Source organism: Pipistrellus hanaki (assembly GCF_964339955.1).
Source record: "Pipistrellus hanaki genome assembly, chromosome: 2".
Taxonomy (NCBI): domain Eukaryota; kingdom Metazoa; phylum Chordata; class Mammalia; order Chiroptera; family Vespertilionidae; genus Pipistrellus; species Pipistrellus hanaki.
Window position 1 is genome coordinate 175,829,862 of NC_140504.1, and position 19,932 is coordinate 175,849,793.

Here is a 19,932-nt window from a genome sequence, read left to right on the forward strand (position 1 = left end):
CCAGAACCGCCGGAAAGCTAGCTGAATGCAAGTCCTACAACTAGAGAAGTAAAGAAGAAAGCACACTGGGACTACAGGAAGTGCGAAGGCATAGAACTGGCTGGTCTGACACCTACATGCTTTAAAAAAAACAAAAACTGAAGCAATGCTTTATTGCAACCATAAAACACAATCCAACAAGGCATCAACACAGAGACTGAACAGAGATGTAGCAACTCCATCTTTTCAAGTTCTTAAAAACAAATACTCAAACCCCGAATCAAACAAAGCATCAGAGCAATTTTTAAAATATTACACCATCATGAAGGAATGTACATAAAAGTATTTTCTACTAGTAACAAGGTTTTTTGGTCTGTAACTCTTGGCAAATTTCTTCAGAAACAAATTATTATAAATACAACCATAAAGTGAAATAATGCTTTCTTCGGAAACCATCAATTTAAAAGCAATGCTACACAGAAAATACCATTACCCCCTGTGAAAGCCAGCTGAATATGGATGGATATCCCAATACACAACAGAGCTTTTCATTTCAGAGCTATGGTTCTGCTTCTAAAGGGGCCAAGATGCATGTTCATTTCAAAAGTTGCAGCATATCCCAGTGAAAACTTAATAAGGTCAAGTGGAGGACCCTCTGTAAAAAAGGGGTAAACAATTCCATCCCGATAACATAAGCTGCAAGAAGCAGAGGAGCTCAAGGGAGACAGTGATCCCTTCCTCTTTCTCCCCCTCCCCAAGTCTGCAACCAAAACATGCTCATCCCATTGAATTTTTAAAAGAATTTTAGAAAAGCCATCTAAGAAACAACAAAGAATGTCCTTATGACTGCAAATCTTTTCTGGGCAAGAGCATCTACTCATGTCAAACACTGATTTCTTTGTACTCTGACAAACTCCACAAGGAAAAACATCCCATCTACCTGTTCTCCTTGCTCCTCCTAGCTGAATTCAGGTCAGCTGATCGATTGCCTACCTGGTCTATCCAATAGGATGACGTGTCACGTGGGTGAAATTCTTTACATATACATAAGTATGTATTCTGTTTACGAAGTTTCATCACATGAAACTAAATTATGTCATTATGTATTTTTGAGGACTGAGACCCAATTTGACTGTACTATGAAGAGTTGTTCTTTAAATGCTTTGACTGCAGAGGTTTTACATGATACTCATAGATTTTCAGAGCAGGACCCAACTTTAACTGAAGTCCTGTCAGCACATCGTTTCTTGTCGTCAATAGCAGGGATTTTCCATCAATTTCCTGCTCCTGAAAAGCACTAGCTTGCTCCTCAAATCCCGCTGTCCCGAAGTAATTGACGACATCTGCCATGGCCTAGTCTGTAGGATTGGGTGGTCGCCCATCCTCCAGGGAATTTTTTACACCAACAGAGCCATTTTTCTCGTTTTCCATGCCAATGGATAGCATGGGAAGGCTGCAGGGTTCTTTTACTTCAGCTACTCCCCGCATGGCCAGCACCAGGCGGCTTTCCCAGGTGCAGAGCTCGGTGGCCGCCAAGGGCCCAGCTAGGCCCAATGCAGCCGGCTGGGCACGCCACCCATGCCTTTTTAATTAGGAGGGAGATCATGTCTGCGGAGGGCACCCACGAGGAGCAAGGAGTCCCAGAGCTGGGAAAAGTAGTCCCTATGGGCAGTAAGACCTATGGGCTATAAAAACCAGTGGGGATTGGGGCTCAGTGACACAGAAGCTGCCAGAGACTCAGCTACTCCTCCTAGAAGGCCGGCACCATGAACTGAACTTAACAAGCTCCCACACACACTTATGAGGAGAAACTGGGTTATCTGGCATCGGGGCAGGAACTCGTGGGCAGCTTTCTACCAAATTGAGGTGTTGGCAGGGGTCATTGTTCCTGTTCTGGGACCTCCACAGTTGGAGAGCTGACTGGCAGCCATTTCTGTTTGCTCCACCTTGGTGATTCCCTGAGACCCTGCCCCATCCAATTTACAACCCCACCCAAGCTGTGTGCATCAGGGCTTTTTGCATATGAATTACCTGTCCTTGTTGGGTCAGGGAGCCCCAAACCTATCAATAAAAAGGCCCAAGACCTGGCACCAGCACCAGTCTGCCTTGCTTCATAGCTGGGCCTCATCTGGGCACTTCCAAACCTGATACAAAGAGGAAGAATTTGCAGATCTCTCTGTAGCTCCTGCTGGGTGGCTCTGGCCTGTGGCCGACACTGCACCTCCCTGGATATCTCTACCCAGCAAAGTTATCATTTAGAATTGAAGATCAGATAAAGTTCTACACAGACAAGAAAAAACTAAAGGAGTTCATCACCATCAAACCAGTACTATATGAAATGTTGAAGGGCATTCTTTAAGAAGAGGAAGAAGGAGAAAAAGAAAAAGATAAAAAATTATGAACTACAAAATAGCAACAAATACATACCTATCAACAATTGAATCTAAAAAACAAAATAAATAAATCTAATGAACAGAATAAACTGGTGAATAAAATAGAATCAGAGGCTTGGAAATGGAGTGAATTGACAATTCTCAGAGGGAAGGGGGATTGGGAGATGGGAAGAGGTTAAGCAAACATCTTGTATAGACATATGCATTACCTATGGACTCAGACAACTGGGTGGCAAAGGCCGCAGGGTGGGGTGGGAACTGGGTGGGGAGGGGTAATGAGGGAAAAAAGAGGTACATCTGTAATAATCTTGGCAATAAAGGTTAAAAAAATAAAATAATTTAAATAAATAAATACAAACATATATGTACTGCTCAAAACCCCTAACTTGCAAAAGGACTGAGAACTTTATTTCCAGTGTTCCGTGTTGCACTTGCTATGTTTCCTATGGAAAATGTTATAAATGGTAGTATGCTCTATACACGATTGATACTGCAGTTCATTCATATTAGGGGTTAAAGGAACATTTGTTTTCTGGCCTGGGAATCTAACTCCCAATTGTAACCTTGTTTCAACGGGCAGATGTGTTCTGAATTCTAAATGACTTCCAAGTGACTTTCTGGAATACTTATTACTTGGGGACTGCCTTCACATTCAATAAAGTTCATCTGGTGGGACACTGGAGGTAACCACAGCCTAGAATTTATTGTATCAATTTTCTTTAAAAATAATTCAATTCATCAAGCACCTTTTGCAGCCAGATCCTTGTCAGCTCCCTGAGATCGTCCAATGAGCTCTTCTCCACGGCGCTTCAGAGCTTCAAAGGAAGGCTGAAGTTTTTCTAGCTCCATGGTGGCACTCTTATTGTCACTGATGCACTCTCTGATCTTGTCGACTTCCGCAGGGATCAGTGGTGGCATACGCAAGCGCGAGGAAAGGTTCCCCAGAGTCTCCAACATGGGCTCGATTTTATCATGGAACTGAATAAATGTCAGACCATTAGCCACAGCAATACTTCATCACACTTCTGGGGGAAATCTTAGGGGATAAGGTCAAGGTATAAATCTACTACTGTCTAGGAGAAACTGCACAGAGCCTAGCCTGACAGCTATTGGGGTTGGCTAATTGTACACCAGAGCTGGCCCATCAGAATAATAAAATAATTTTTTAGTAATATACCAGAAATGTGACGAGAAAGAGACAACACTTTGAAACTGTTAAGACTCAGTGTGTCAACATCTCAGATGATAGTTGCATGCAATAGGTTAGACCAACAAGTTAGGTGCCCTCCACCAACTATGTAAATGAACGGAGAACTCAATATGCTCAATGACTTGGAGTTGAAGTTATAGCATGCAATTTAATAACCACCAAATATGACAGTGAGAAAGGAAAATGTTGGCACAATGAAAGGTAATTAAAGAAGGCCAAATCTAACCTTTTTCTAAAAGAATAACTATCTTTCCACTTTTCTGGTACTTTGAATAACATGACTATAATTGTAAAATTTCTCTTACAATTTGAAGCAGAGAGAGGAGAAAGAGGGGCAAAACAGGTAAGCTTATCCCCCCCTTAAAAAAAAGCTACCTAAAACCAACTCTGGATTCATTAATCAGAATAAATTCTATAACTGTAAGTGTCCTATAAGAAATACATGGTGGATTTCCTTAACAAAATCACTTCTCATCACTCCCTCACTTCTAGGTTCCATCCCAAATGAAATGACATAATAAACGGCACTAATAAAATGTATCCCACTGAAGTAAAGGGAAATTTCCTGATAGGTAATCCTCAATTCTCAGCTTCGTAAAAATACCCTAATCCCCGTGAGGGTGAGTACCTTACCTCTGTAATCTGTAATGGTGGGCGCGGTCAACGCAACAATGAAATGTGACGATGTGGGGAAGACAGGAGCAGGCAGCAACAACACAAAGTAACACATTCCACAATGTGAGTGGGAGATGGGACGGAAGGTGGAGGGGGGAAAAACTTGAGTAAGTACAAATATTAACCAAGAATATTGACTAAACAGGAATAAAATACCCAGACATCACAAAAGTACCACTAACAGTAATATATTAGTTAAAAGTATGTAGTTACATGCATCAACTGCACTACATTGGTTGTGGGCACATCCCCGGTGGAGGGTGTGCAGGAGGCAGCTAATTGATGTTTCTCTTTCACTGAGGTTTCTAGCTCTCTATCTCTCTCCCTTCCTCTCTGTAAAAAATCAATAAAATATATTTTAAAAAAAAGAAAAAGAAAAAAAAGAAACCCAGTCTTTATTTAAAAAAAAATAAAAAATAAAAGTAACAGGTCCAATAGGAATACGACTTTTCTTTAGGCATTTGTTGTTTCAGGGTGAATTTACCCAGAACTATCCTTGCTAAAGGATCATCACAATATAGAATTCTCAAGGAAACTATCAACAGACAATATGTGTCAATTAAGACACATTTTATCCTCCTTGTAGCGCAAGCATACGCATGATCCTTGCAATAAAAATGCAGACCAACAAGGTTCCTAGTCTCTGGTAATGTGCCATCAGCAGGATGGTCTTAGAGACTCCTGAGCATGGAGGTGTATCTGCTGCAGAAACACCTTGCTTAGACTAAAGGGCCGTGGAAGGTGATGAGTTTAAGACACACACGTACCTGAGCTGACTGGGAAACGGCCTCGTCCAGAGCCAGCGCCCACTGGCGCACCTCCTCTTTAATTTGGGCATATGTGTCTTCCGCTTTCTGGTATTTCTCTCCCACCATTTCCCCCTCTTCAGGGTTTAACTCCTTTAGTTGAGGACCTATCTTTAGCAGTTTATCAATATGTGGTTTGTGTTCAGCAATGGATTCCCTTAGTTGCTATTTAAAGAAATATGGATTAAAATAAGCATTTTTATACGTTTATTTGCTTAAGTGCTTTTTTTCTTTATTGATTAAGATTATTACATATGTGTCCGTATCCCCCCACCCCTCTCTGCCCTACCCTCATGTGCTTTGATCAGAGCTCATACCAACTTTGAAAAAACAGACCAAGTAACTAAATCCCAGCATTTCATCATTTACGGAGGGGTAAAACGCCTAAGTCTTGGGCTCTGACACTACGCGATTCTCTCAATTGTTAAAACCCAGTCCAGATGTCCCATCACCCTTCCCAGGCCACATCCTCTCTCTAACTCTCACCCTCGAATGCAAATTTATCTCACCATCTTCAACACTCATAAATATTTAAATGTAGTAATTATAATTTCCATTGTTTAACATCTGTCTTCCTCCCTAGACAGAGATACTAAGCAGGACAAGCTACAAATAGCAACATTTCTGATAATCCAACCTCTTCTTGACTTTACTACTGACTACTTCTGGTTTACATCCTTCCATTTACAGAAATACAGAGATAGGAATAAGCACAAGCCATAAACCAAATAAAAAAAAAAAATTAAAAAAGTATCTTTTAAATGTGGTCATAGCATTCCTTGATGTGTCCACAAATCTCCCTTTCATCTTATCTACTTGCAGCAAATGCTTTATGACAGTCCTTCCTGGCTCTCACTCACTCCAGCTGGGGCCTAACCAATGGAAAGAGCACCAACCACACCCTAAGTCTAACAACATCCCATTGTCATTGGGAAGATGTTAAATTCCCTTGATGTTTACTCCTGCGATACCCAGGTTCCTGATATCTATATTCTTCACCTGATTCATATTAAAGGAGAAAAGAAATAATTCAGATATTTATTTTTATTATGCAGAGAAATTCTAACTGATGAAGATTTTCTTAATATAAACTTGAATAGAACATGAAGCCCATTTTCATTTTTGCAATTAAATAAAACGAGGCATATTCCTTACCCTCATTTCCTCCTGCTGTTGCCTGAGCTGCTCATGATCAATAGCTGGAGGAGGTAATTGTGCTATCAATACCCGAGTTTCCTCAATCCAGGGGCTGAGCTCCTCGTAAGTTTCCCAAAACTGGTTCACCAAGACCTGTGCCCGTTCAAGGCGGGCATAACGCTCGGAGTTGAGCAGACTTATGGCTTCATATTGCTGTATTAGAGACTCTGTCTTTTCCTATGAACAACAAAAAAAGTAGGTTTATATACATTAAAAAGTCTAAAGAAATAAATAATAAAATGTTAAAATATATGAACTAATAATCTAGTAAGATTGCAACTGATTTTTATTTTCTTTATACTTACATCAATTTTCTAACTTTCCTATCAAATATATATGTTATTTGTATAATTTTTAAAATAGGAAAATTAGCCGAAACCGGTTTGGCTCAATGGATAGAGCGTCGGCGTGGGGACTGGAAGGTCCCGGGTTCGATTCCGGTCAAAGGGCATGTACCTTGGTTGCGGGCATATCCCCAGTAGGGGGTGTGCAAGAGGCAGCTGATCGATGACTCTCATTGATGATCCTAACTCTCTATCTCTCTCTCTTCCTCTCTGTACAAAATCAATATATATATATTAAAAAAAAAAAAGGAAAATTATTTCAAATACAGTAAAATAGCATAACACAACTCAGCAAAATTAACCTTTTAGTGAATAAACTTTTACAACTTTAGATATACATTATTATAATGCATCAGTTTAAGACTGAACATCTCAGGAGCTATGATGAAGGTCTTTGCCCATGAAGTTTAACGTGCCTTTTTTCCTCTGATAAAAAAGTCTCCACAAGCAGTATAGAGGTTCCTCAAAAAATTAAAAAATGAAACTGCCTTATAACCCAGTGATTTCACTTCTGGGAATTTATCAGAATAAAACTAAAACACTAATTCTAAAGAATATATCCATCCCTATGTTCACTGCAGCATCATTTACAATAGCCAAAATAAAGAAGTAAACGAGTGCTCATCAGTAGATGAGTGGATAAAAAAGCTATGGTCCCTATATATAATGGACTATTATTTGGTCATAAACAAGAGTGACATTTTACCATTGCGATGGCATGGACGAACCTGGAGGTATTACACTAACTGAAATCAGAGAAAGACAAATATCATATGATTTCACTTATATGTGGAATTAAGAACAAAACAAATAAACAAAATAGAAACAGACTTGACTCACAGTCTTAGAAGAGACTCATGTTTGCCAGTGGGTAGGGGAGGTGCGGGAATAAGTGAAAGAGCAAAGGGATAGAGAAGTACAGATTGGTAATTATAAAATACTCATGGGTATTAAGTACAGTATAGGAAATATAGTTAATACTACCGTGTTTCCCCGAAAATAAGACCTACTTACAGGTTTCTTTCTGAGTGAAATAGAAAGCATCCCCGAAAATAAGGCCCCCTAGGCTAAACATGAGAGATTTGGTCCACTGATTCTGAAAGAAATGGAGTCACAAGAAATTCACCAGGAAATTCAGGAATTGGATTGTTAGGATGATGTTCCAGAAGATGATGACATGATTGTCATTGAATAAATGAGTAAATTCTTGATACTGTAGGTTTCACAGTTTGTCTGGTTTGTGTTGACAACTACCGTACTACCGTACCGTATACAGGTAATAAATTTCCTTTATTTTCATTTAACAATAAATGTGTACCGTATTCTTCTTCATGGAAAAATAAGACATCCCCTGAAAATAAGACCTAGCACATCTTTGGGAGCAAAAATTAATATAAGACACTGTCTTATTTTCAGGGAAACAGGGTCTTATAATAGTATGTATGGTGCCAGGTGAATACTGAAAATATCGAGGGAACATTTTTAAAGTTTGATTGTTTATCAATTATGCTGTACACCTAAAAATAATATAAAATAATACTGAATGTAAATGGTAATTGGAAAAAATAAAGTCTCCACAAACCTGGGATTTATGTGCTGTATGTTTGGGATAAGTAGTGCAGTCAACTTACAAATCTTTTTTTTCTTTTTCTTTTTAAAATATATTTTATTGATTTTTTTACAGAGAGGAAGAGAGAGGGATAGAGTTAGAAACATCAATGAGAGAGAAACACCGATCAGCTGCCTCTTGCACACCCACTACTGGGGATGTGCCTGCAACCAGGGTACATGCCCAGGAATCAAACTTGGGACCTTTCAGTCCGCAGTCGACGCTTTATCAACTGAGCCAAACCGGTTTCGGCAACTTACAAATATTTCTAAGAAAATGATTACCTGTACCCTATCTATACTAATCTATACTAATAAAAGAGAAACATGCAAGTTACTGTCACTCCGCCACACTACCAGCCAATCAGAGTGAGTATGCAAATTAACATGAAAGCATGATGGCAGCAGCCCCCTCACCCCCAGCCATTCAGGGCCTATGGGGGTCGGAGAAGTTGGGCACCAGTGTCTGAGGCTGGCTGAAGCCAAGGGGACAAAGAAGCTGCCTGCCCTGATCCCAGCCCACAGACAGAAGCAGAAGCCTCACATCCACCTGCCTCATTCCTGCCCCATGTCCTGGGGGAGACAGGGAAACCAGGCCCCAGTGCCTGAGGCTGGGTGTGGCCCAGGAGACTAAGAAGCTGCCTGCCTCCTGATCCCAGGCCATAACCAACTGGAGAAGTTGCTCACACTGCATCTTAGGGAAGATGGAGAAGCTGCCCGCCTGAAGTCCAGGCACCAGCACCTGCGGCTGGCTACAGTCTGGTAAATGGAGAAGCCTCCCACCTTGCAGTCCCAGGCACCAGAATTTGCCGCTGCATTCCAGGTAAAGCCACCTGCCCACCATCCCCTGTGGCTGTAGCTGGCCTGGGCACCTATGGCTGACCAAAGGGAGGGAGGCCCGGATTACGGGTGCCTGTGGTCAGCTGGAGGAGGGAATCATCCTGGGTCCTGGATGCTGGGCGGAGGCAGAGGTGGTTCAGGGCAGTCAAGCCAGCAGGGGAGCAATCAGGCTGGCAGGTGAGCAGTTAGGAGCAGCAGTTCAGGATTATGAGAGGGATGTCTGACTGCCGGTTATCCCCTGAGGGGTTCCACATTGGAGAGGGTGCAGTCCGGGCTGAGGGACACTCTTCCCCTCCCTTCTTCCCCCATGCATGAATTTCATGCACTGGGCCACTAGTAAAAGGATAATATGCTATTTAGGTTGGAAATCTTCTGGACAACCTTCCGATGTCCTTCTGGACAAAGCTGCAGTGGTTGTGAGGGTCAAGGCTCAGGCAGCCAGGGACAAAGGGCCAAGGTGTGGCGGCAAAGGGCCCAGGATCAGGCTGGCAGTGGCAGCAGCAGCAGGGTAATGAGGGCAGCACCTTCCGCTGATCCACCAGGTCGCCTCCTGCAGAAGGAGGCCAGTCTGCAGCTTAGGCCAAGGGCCAAGGCAGAGGCGGTTAGGGGCTATCAGGCCAGCAATGGGGCAAGGTAGGGGTGATCAGGCCAGCAGACAGAGGCAGTTAGCCTAAACCAGCTGTTGGACATCATCTGAGATTGGCTGGGCTGAGGGACCCCTCCCTCCTGTGCATGAATTTTGTGCACCAGGCCTCTAGTATAAAAAGAAAACTGGTGTACAAACTAACTCGTGGCCAAGCTTTTAGAAATGGGTGTAATCTTTAGGACCTGAAGAAAAAATATCTGCATATGATTTCAAAATATCTATCAGATTTTTGAAAGGTAACTCAAAGTCACTCATTAGTAATGAAGGAAGAAAACTGTAACTTAACCTTCTTAAAAGTATAATTTTACAACTGTACTTTTAATTCATGGCAATCAAGACAAGAATATGGTGAAAAAACAAATGCAATTCACCTGTAATACAGCTTTTTGCTCCTCTCCACATGTGCCAAAGATTTCACCACGATGACTGAAGAGTTCATCCATTGAATCTTTGTGTCGAATGATGTCAATGGAGAAAGCCTTTGAGAAAAGTAAATTACAACTTAAATCAAAAAGTAAAAGGATCCCAAGTCTGTGACAGTGAAAAGTTAGACATACCTATGAAAAATTCTTCTTTAAAAAGGCCACATCAAAAATTGTTCTTGTCTAGTCTGACACTCTGCCTATCCATACATATTCAATGCTTATCTTTTAATAGCTTACAAAAATATCTTTCCTCATGAAAATCATTCATAAAATTATTAACTTTTCCTAGATTAATGAGCCTATTTCTACCTTTTCACAAAACAAAAAAACTCTTCCGCATCCTAACCAAATATTTATAAAATTAATCTCCATCCACCATCACGACATTACATCATTCTACTTGACTTGGAACAGTGGTCAGACACTCTCTCCTAGTCACTCTAAGCTAAGCTAATTATACTAGCTCAGGACATAATGGCTATGTCAGTGTTACACTTACCTTCTGTACCTGCAGTTGGGCTGTGGTCTGGTCTTGTTCCAAACGAATTGGACCAAGGGCCATCAGTTTCCGTTTTGTTTCAGCAACCCAAGCTAGTTCTGCATCAGCAGCTTGCTCATACTAATAGACATATTGAAGAAAAATAACCATGTTATATAGAGCGAGGGCATTCCTTCTTAGAATTCAAATCAAAATGCAAACAATTTAGAATTGTTTATACTTCAACAAATGTGAGTTGATCCTATTTCAACTTCTTTAGCAAGAAGTTACAGAACCTACAGCTAGAAACAACAATGGAAATTAACACTCTTAAAACGAAATATACTTCTAATCTGTTGTAATAAGGCCGTGTTCTTTCTGTCAATCCTTCTGCCTATCCATACATTTAAAAGGTTTTGTCATGTTTAAATATAAACCAACATGGCAGCAGACAGCTGAGTCAAATTAACTTGGAAGTACTCTTTCAGCTGGAGAAGCAAACCTTTAAAAAGTTAAGAAGCGACAAAGAGAAACTAAGAACATATTCTACCTGACTGCTGTTTGATCTGGGTCCTTGAATCTTTTATCTCTACTCTTCAACTCTACCAATCTACACTAATATATAAAGAGAAAAGAAAGCTCTCAAGCATGATAATTTTATGCTCAATTATCTGGCTAAGATTAGAGATATTTATCAACACATACTGGAATGCACTTGCAGTCAGAGCAAACTTCTGTGTGGTTCACAAAGCAATTATTTATCACTATGAACCCAAGAAATCATGTAATATTATTTTTATACCATGCATATTAATTAGATGCATATCCTGCTACAAAGAAAAGCCAGTAACTTTTTCAAGAAAGTGGGGAGGGAAAAAGATGGAGTGCAATATGATACCTGTGTTTACTTGGGAGGGTACTATTTTGGATGGCTCTGCTATTTTGGTTGGCATATTTGATAGTAATTATAGTTCTTGGTTCCCTCCCTCTTCCATCTAATGCTAAACAGTAGAGTATGTCAAACTAAGATTGTGATGCATTTGGATCTTGTGGTCTAGGTATAATCTACACCCATCACCACCTACCTTGTTCAGGGCATTAGCTAAGGAGAAGGCACTTAGACTCTTCCCAAAGTTCTCTGCTCAAAGGGGTCAAATAATTTGGGTCAAATCAAATCCATCCTTACATACCTTTACTCAATTACTTCTCATCACTGAAATTATTGCATTGGATTTACCTCCATCTCATTTTTTCTATTCCTGAACCTATATTTATGTGGGTCATAGTTTTGTATTTCATACACATATTTTCATTGCCTGATACAATAATGCAGAGGTGTTTATAAACATTACCTGTTGTGATCTCTGAATAGCAGCATCAATCTCATCTACCCTTTGTCCAACAGTGTCGCTGACCAGCTTGTACTGCTCATTAGCATCCGACACAAGTTTATCCAGCCCTTCTCTGGCTCTCCAGGGCACCAGCTCTAAGAGCGCACGGCTCACCTCATTCACCGTGTCCAACACCAGCCTGTGCTCCATGACCTCTTTCTTTAATTCCTAAGGAGGGAAAAAAGTTTTCAGGCCAGGCCTTGCTAAATTAAGCACATTAGCAGCTGTGCTGGGTGGAAAAGTGGTGTCTCTGCCACATATCCCAACAGGGCTTTGACCTCCTTCCTTTACTTATTTTTCTGTCTCAGATTTTTCAATCGTTCCAAGCCTGATTTTAGGCTTAGCTGCTGCTTAGGACTGTCTGTACTTCTTGAGCCAAACTCTCTTTGCATAAAACTATTAGTGCTTCTTTCTTTTTTTCTCTTTAACTCAGTGCTTTGCTCCTAGGCATTTTAAGTACCTATTTCTGTGCATCCAGAACTGCATTAGATCCTGGCAAGAGAATCAAACATAACCAAGCAGCACGCTTTAGCAAATGAATAATGAAAGTAAATTCTAAATGTTTTATACAAAGCAAACTTCCTAGGTTTTTGAGATTCACTTAAAAAAAATTATATATATATATTTAAGTTGACTTTAGAGAGGAAGGGAGAGGGAGAGAGATAGAAACATCAATGATGAGAATCATTGGTTGACTGCCTCCTGTATGCCCCCCACTGGGGATTGAGCCCTCAACCCAGGTATGTGCCCCTGACCAGAATCGAACATGAGACCCTTTAGCCAACAGGCTGATGCTTCTCTATCCACTGAGCCAAACCAGCTAGGGCGATATTCATTTTTCTTTTTCTTTTTCAGACATAACAAGTGGTCTGCCTTTATGTACAGTCTTACTGTCCATGAGTAAATAAGAAAGGAGGCAAACAAAATTTTTTGGTTCAGATTTAAGGTAGAGTTAGTGATAAAACTTAAGAATTTAAATGCAAGAATTTTTAAGAGGAATCCTCTTCCTTTTAGTGTGAAATGACAGCTTACCTTCTGTCTTTGCTGAAACTGGGGTATTTGCTCCCCTGTGGGAGACTGTCCTCCACTGGCTGCCAGCTCCTCCTCCACTTCCCTCAGCCACCCAGTCAGTTCCTCATAAGTAGACTGGAACTTGGTGGCCAGCTGCCGGGCTTGCTCTAAAGTTCTGAGGGCCTTGGAGCTAGTGACTGTGATGTCTGCATAGCGAGTCTTTATTCCATCTAGTTTCTCTTGGATAAGCAAAACCTCTTCACCTGTGGGAAAGCACACACAATTATTCATGTTTAAGAGAACATGAAGGAGTCTTCTAGAGTTGAGCAAGTTCCTTAATCCTCCTTTCTTCAAACCAGAGCTTACATTTTATAGATGCTCTCTTCCTATGCTAGCGATTTCACCTAGCATCCCACACTAAGACAGGAGGGAAATAAACGTTTTAATCAATAAAGAAGCCACTTCTATCCAGAGACATGGAACAGAATGCGGAATCTCGGGGGGGAAGGTGGGGGAGGGTGGGTGGGTGGGAGGTAATCAACTTTGCATGCATATATGCATAACCCATGGACACAGACAATGCGTGAAGGCCTGGGACAGTGGGCTGGGGACAGGGGAGAGGGGGGAGAGAAAAGGGGAGGAAGAGGGACATATTTAATACTTACAACAATAAAGAATTATTTTAAAAAATAATCAAGAAGCCACTTCTGAGATTATTAGGATCAGAGTTCATCTAGAGGTGTTTCTAGACATTCCCCAAACCTTTCAGTGAATGCTGGCATTCAACACATTAGAGGATGGGGGAGTCATCATCTATAAGCAGATGTGAGACACAATGTCTTTTAGTTTTCAAAAGGGTTAGCAGGAAATAAAAACCCAGGCTGTTGGCTGACAGGAGTCAGGGAAGCACACACAATGGGGACAAGGTAACATAAACAGTGAATACTAAACTTCTATATCCAAAGAGAAGTGGCTAATGCAGGGTGCTATTTCCTGGATATGTAACTGCCTGTAAACATATAAAGGTGCTAAGAGATGAACTTTTCAAAGTACCTGTGGTTTGTTTTAGAAGAGCCTGGCCATTTTTAATAGCTTGATCTACATTCTTCTTTCTATTAATAATTTCTTCATTTAAAGCCTGAAAGGAAAGAATACCATTAATCCTAAAACTATGACACAAAAAAGGGAGAGAAATGAGACCTTTAAGAGATGAAATTTAAAGTAAGGAGAAGAATATCAGTTTAGTTAGAACATCAGATATTTGACTCTTTCATTATCTCTTTGGTTACACCATTAATTATTCAAGATAATTAAATCAGATACTTATAGGCAAGCTTTCTTTTGTACTGGATGAAAAGAGTTTTAGGATTAAATCAACTTTACAATCTATTGCTACCAAACCTGAACCTAAGAAAGGTAGGACAGAATTCAGAAAAATATGTACTATGTCCAAAACAAAGAAGAAAAAAAAAAGAAGAAAAAAAAAAGAATAAGACAGAAATTTCAAAAAAAGTCAGCAAGAAGTAAGCAGATTTAAATCCTGATTAAAAACTTTCAATATTTGAAATAAATGAAGAATTTTAGATGATCAAAAAACAACAAAACCTCCCTGCTTTGCCTATTTTGACCATCCCCAAAGAAATCTCATGAAATGAATTGCATTTGATGAAATGAAAAGGGCGAATTATTCTAAGATGACGCAGAACCCCAGGAATTTGATCATATAAATTCTAAAAATATTTTTAAAGTTATAGCTATATGATCAAACCTTGGGAACTATTTAGGCAATCTGGTTTTATGAAAGCTTCTGTTCGAATGGAAACTGGGTGAGATACATTACCTAAGGATGTAAAACTTGAATTGGAATTGAGATGGCCCCTGACTACACTCTGATCATCTTCTAGAATTACTGATTCAGTTTAAGTACAAGTATTCCCGTGGACTTGTCAGAAAATAGATTAGTTCTAAGCAACGAGTATGCACTTGTATATAAAGTTGAAATGGTTGGAATAAAAAAGCAAATAAATGAAGAGAAACATGGATCAAAATTATAAAATAACTGATAACATAAACAATAAGAATGGAAAACATGAATACCAGGTGGTCAGCATGCTGTTTCTGCAGGACATCCTGTCTGTAATCCTTTACGAACACTGAACTGAGCTTGTCCTCAACCTCAGCCAGCCAGTTGAGCACCTCCACCTCATCCTCCCCGAACAGCCGAGCGTTAAACAGTGCTTGTGCAAGCAGGGCTGCTTTCCGACAGCACCGGTCTTGTATCTCACTGTACCGGGCCTGCAATGAGTCTAGCTTTTCTGAGAGCACACCCTGTTCTACAGAGCATGTCAGGGAGGAGAGGGACTGCCCGATTTTGACTGCCTGCTGCACATCTGTTGAATGGCTTTCTATTTCCTCCTCCAGAGCCTGGAAATCCAAATGGAAAAAATGAATAACAGAAACAAAATAAATGAAAAGTAAACATGAAACGATGAACAACAAGTGATGTAATAAATTAATAATACAAAAAGTTTACCTATTGAAGGGCAAAAATAACACAATAGCTGTTTTTTGTGGGTTTTTTTTTTTTTATGATGGTAGCATATTAGTATCTATCAAGGACGTGACTACTCCAATTAATAATTTGACCATGTTTTAAACTTTAACCTCCCTCCCCCCCAAAAAATAACACATCTTGTTGCAGGCAGTTTTCCAATTTCCAGAATTTCTGACTCCATTTCTTTGTTTTCATTTACCACAACTGCTTCCTACCTTGTGCCGAATGATCTGCTGCTGTATTTTGGCAGTTTGAGTGCCAACAGGTTCTGAGTTAGCAAGCTTTTTCTCTGTGACAGTTAAGAAGTCAGAAATAGGCTCAGCTGTCTCATGAAACTGTTTGGCCAGAACCAGGATATCTTCCAGCTGTTTATGCCTACACAAATATACAGAACAAGCTGCTAAGGTAGAAAGTCACATCAAGATGGGTAACAGTATATAGACAATAAAAGATCAATCTTTACTAGGTACATTTTAAATATCAATACTAAACAGAATACACATATATAGCACTTTTCATAAGCATTACCTTTATTTTGATTCTGCCATAATTTAGTAGTGCAGGAGAATAACTATCTCACTATTCCCAAAGAGAGAACCGCACAGAAAGATCCCTCCACGGCACCGAGTGAACAGAAACAGCACCATCAGAATGAGAATCAGACCTTCTAATACTTTCTCCTATGCAATGTAGCTCATGCATCATCTGAACATGAGACTAAAATAAAGTTTAAACAAGTCGAAAAATCACCAGTCCTCATTTTTCTCTCTGTCACTACTACCTTCACTTTTTGAGTGAAGAGAAGAGTATTTGAAATGTGAAGGCAGACTATGAACTAGAACTCCCTTCCCACCTCCCTAAATCCAATAAGGCTTCTAGTAATTTAAAGTCCCAGGATATAACTTTGAATCCAGATTTAAGGAAAAAACAAACAAACAAACAAATCCCAGATTAGCTAAATTTACCAACACAAATGGCAGAACTATGGACTTTAAATAGTTCATTTGAAATGTTAAATTTTATTTTATATAACATCCATAATTAGCTTGGATTTCAAGTTTCTTATAGATGAAAAACAGCAGATTACAAAGGGGAGGGAAGCCTGAATATTGGAGGCAGTCTAGTATGGAAAACCACCACAGAACTCTATTATCATATACTACCTAATAAAAGAGTAATATGCTAATCAACCACCACTCCGCTACACCCAACCCACAAGCCACGCCCACCAGCCAATCAAAGCGAGTATGCAAATAAACCCAACCAAGATGGCTACAGCCACAGAGAGCAGGAGGGAGGCTTGGGTTTCCCCAGCAACGCAGGAAGCCAAGCTTTCCGCCTGCCCCTGCCTGCCTAGGCCTCCACTCAGGGCTACGAAGTTTCAATTATAGAAGGTAAATAAATTCCAGATACCAGGGCCTCCACTTGGGTCACCAGGGGGCATGGCTGGCCTGCAAATCACCAAATTGGAGAGGGTGCAGGTTGGGCTGAGGGGACCCCCGCCCCCCATCCCCCGCACGAATTTCTTGCACCAGGCCTCTAGTAGATTAATAATAAAGGCATAGTGATACTTTGAATCAGTAAGAATAGGCTAAATGCTATTTCACATTTGAAAAGGCCTAGGAGCATAGGATGCACTTTATTTTTATTTTATTTTATTTTTTAAAATATATTTTGATTTTTTACAGAGAGAAAGAGAGAGGGATAGAGAGTTAGAAACATCGATGAGAGAGAATCATCGATCAGCTGCCTCTTGCACACTCCCTACTGGGGATGTGCCCGCAACCCAGGTACATGCCCTTGACCAGAATTGAACCCGGGATCCTTCAGTCCGCAGGCTGACGCTCTATCCACTGAGCCAAATCTGTTTCAGCAGGATGCACTTTAGTTCAGCAAGCCTTTATTGAGCAACTACTTAGTGCCAGGTCCTATGGCACCAGTGTGTGTGTGTGTGTGTGTGTGTGTGTGTGTGTGTGTGTTAAATTGATTTTGAGAGAGAGAAAGGTAAACATGGATTTGTTGCTCTACTATTATGTATTTATTGGTTGATTCTAATATGTACCTTGATTGGAGATCGAACCCGCAACCTTGATGTATTAGGATGATGCTCTAATCAACTGAGCTACCCGGCAAGAGCCCGGACAAACTTATTTTAATAAGAAATAGTTTAGTGCTCGCTTCGGCAGCACATATACTAAAAAAAGAAATAGTTTAAATATAAATAGTTGCCATTTTATAGGCAAATTTATTTTTAGATGCCATTTTTAAGTATCATTACAAAGTATAGAATTTTCTTTATTTATGCCAGCCTTCAAAATATATCTTTAATTAATACAACAAAACATATTATTTTAAAGATTAATACTAAACTAGAATTGCAACTAATTTCTATGTCTTTCTAACTCATCTCTAATTTTGAATCTGAAAGTTTGAAGAACTCAATGTACAGAGGACTTAGAGTAGCAAAGAGAATAGCTAACATAATTTAGAGGCATCAAAAATACAGTATTAAAAATTGAAATAAAAGTCTTTAGAATGTCTATAACAAATGAAGCTGCTCTTTGCATTTTTCTTTAAAAGAATGGCCTAGAAACTGGGTTATGCTAGTATGATAAAACTGGTTAGGGTAGAAGGTGAGTCATAAAAAGATACATTAGAAACAAATCATGAGTTTAGTAAACTTATGGACCTGGGAGATAAGCACTACATAAAAAATGACCATAATAGTACAAGCACTGATAGAGTTATGACAATTAGGAGGAAGGTGAGGTTATTCATACTTAAGGAATAGGAAAAGCTTTATAGAAGGGAAGATGGCCAAAAGTATTTCATGGAAGATGCAGAATCACCAACCAAGAAAGAATAAGGAAACTGATAGAAGATACTGGAGAACAAAATATGATTTCCTTTACCTACAATATAAGGACTGAGAAGAATAATGAAAATTAAGAAAGATAAGTTAAGGCCAAAGAGTAGAAAGCTTTGAATATTGGGTTAAATAGTTCACATTTTATTTATAGGCAATAGGAAATCATTAAATGTCTTTGAGTATGCGAAGAGACAAAAGCCTGAGGGTAAGTGACAGTAGAGTGCTGAGTGCTGAGTTTGGAAGCTACCTCAGATGAGCTACTCATGTGAACTAGCCTAAGTGAAAGCACATTAAGTCATGAACTGAGGTATGTGACTGGGAAGACACCGTAGAAATAAATAGAATTTAGCATCCTGGTAGGTGTGAGACACAAAGTTGGGGCAGGTGGGCAGGGTAACAATTGGGTTGGGGTTTTAGGCCTAGATAACTGGAAGATTAATGGCAATATTGGTGAAAATGTACGGAGAGAGAGAAGAAAAGCAGTGCAGTCTGGAAATAAAAATAAGTATCTGAGTTGCAAACTCAGGTAAGAAATAAATCAGCCAGCCCTTGCTGGGTAACTCAGTTGATTGGAGCATCGTCCCCATGCACCAAGCTTATGGGTTCAAGTCCTGGTCAGGGCACATACAAGAGGCAATGAATGCACAAATAAGTGGAACAACAGGTTGGTGTTTCTCTCTCATTCTCACTCTTCCCCTTTCTCTCTCTCAAATTAATAAATAAAAATTTAAGAGAAAGAAAGAAGTAAGCCAAAAGCAGGTAGAAGTAAAGAGACTGAAGTGGAAGTTATCCGAAGACTGCCACTGGCTATCTAGACAATTGAATGGCTACAATAATAAGTGATTACTCTCATAATTTATTTATTACTCTCATAATGATTTCTGATTAGCTAGCATTTATTTATTTATTTATTTTAGCTAGCATTTATTTTAAAAACTGGGAACTGTATACGCTAAAAGTAAAGACATCCGTATGACTTATTAAGCTCAAGTGACACTGGGGTAACTAAGAGATGTGGGAAGAGAAAGCACTACCTGTCTTTTGGCCATTTACTGAAGTCAAGTTCATGCATTTCTTGAATGCACACATGTAACAGAACCACAAACTAGGTCCTCGATGCAAAATACATGTAATATTAGAAAAAGCTGAAAGAAATAGTATAAATTTCAATTCCAAGTATCAAAAACATTATTTAAAATATGAAGGGAAAAGATCTGTTTCAAATACTCAGAAAATAACCTGGGTTGTAGGAGCCTGTGTCTTGTCATTTGGAACCATGACTATCTGCAGCAGAATAAGACAGAGCAATGAATCTCCCAGTTCTGAGAAATGTATGCAGGAGTTAAGGCTCATTTCTAAGAGTGTTTTTATTATGAGCATCACCTCTAAGAATGTACTGCTTTTCAAGGTATAAGCCATTCCAAAGCGCTGCAGAAGCACCCAGGAGCTTTCAGAGCACCCAGTGACACAGCCAACCTTCCCGACCCATTCTTAAAATCACTGTGG

General features: G+C 39.8%; 1 protein-coding gene and 1 pseudogene across 21 annotated transcripts in view; both read right to left on the reverse strand.

Moving 5' to 3' along the window:
- Positions 1-19,932, reverse strand: part of MACF1 (microtubule actin crosslinking factor 1) — a 333,277-nt gene that overhangs the window by 35,548 nt on the left and 277,797 nt on the right. For all 20 annotated transcript variants that reach the window (XM_084873244.1, XM_084873261.1, XM_084873250.1 and 17 more), the window contains 10 exons: positions 15,773-15,932; positions 15,101-15,427; positions 14,057-14,141; positions 13,025-13,266; positions 11,954-12,160; positions 10,623-10,742; positions 10,070-10,177; positions 6,219-6,437; positions 5,025-5,228; positions 3,119-3,350 (listed from right to left, as the gene is read on the reverse strand). In XM_084873244.1, coding sequence (XP_084729370.1) covers positions 3,119-3,350; positions 5,025-5,228; positions 6,219-6,437; positions 10,070-10,177; positions 10,623-10,742; positions 11,954-12,160; positions 13,025-13,266; positions 14,057-14,141; positions 15,101-15,427; positions 15,773-15,932 — 1,904 coding nt within the window. The remainder of the gene's footprint in view (positions 1-3,118; positions 3,351-5,024; positions 5,229-6,218; positions 6,438-10,069; positions 10,178-10,622; positions 10,743-11,953; positions 12,161-13,024; positions 13,267-14,056; positions 14,142-15,100; positions 15,428-15,772; positions 15,933-19,932) is intronic.
- LOC311617099 (sterile alpha motif domain-containing protein 13-like) lies at positions 1,117-2,187 on the reverse strand (annotated as a pseudogene). Its single transcript has one exon. The product of its transcript is annotated as a sterile alpha motif domain-containing protein 13-like (transcript).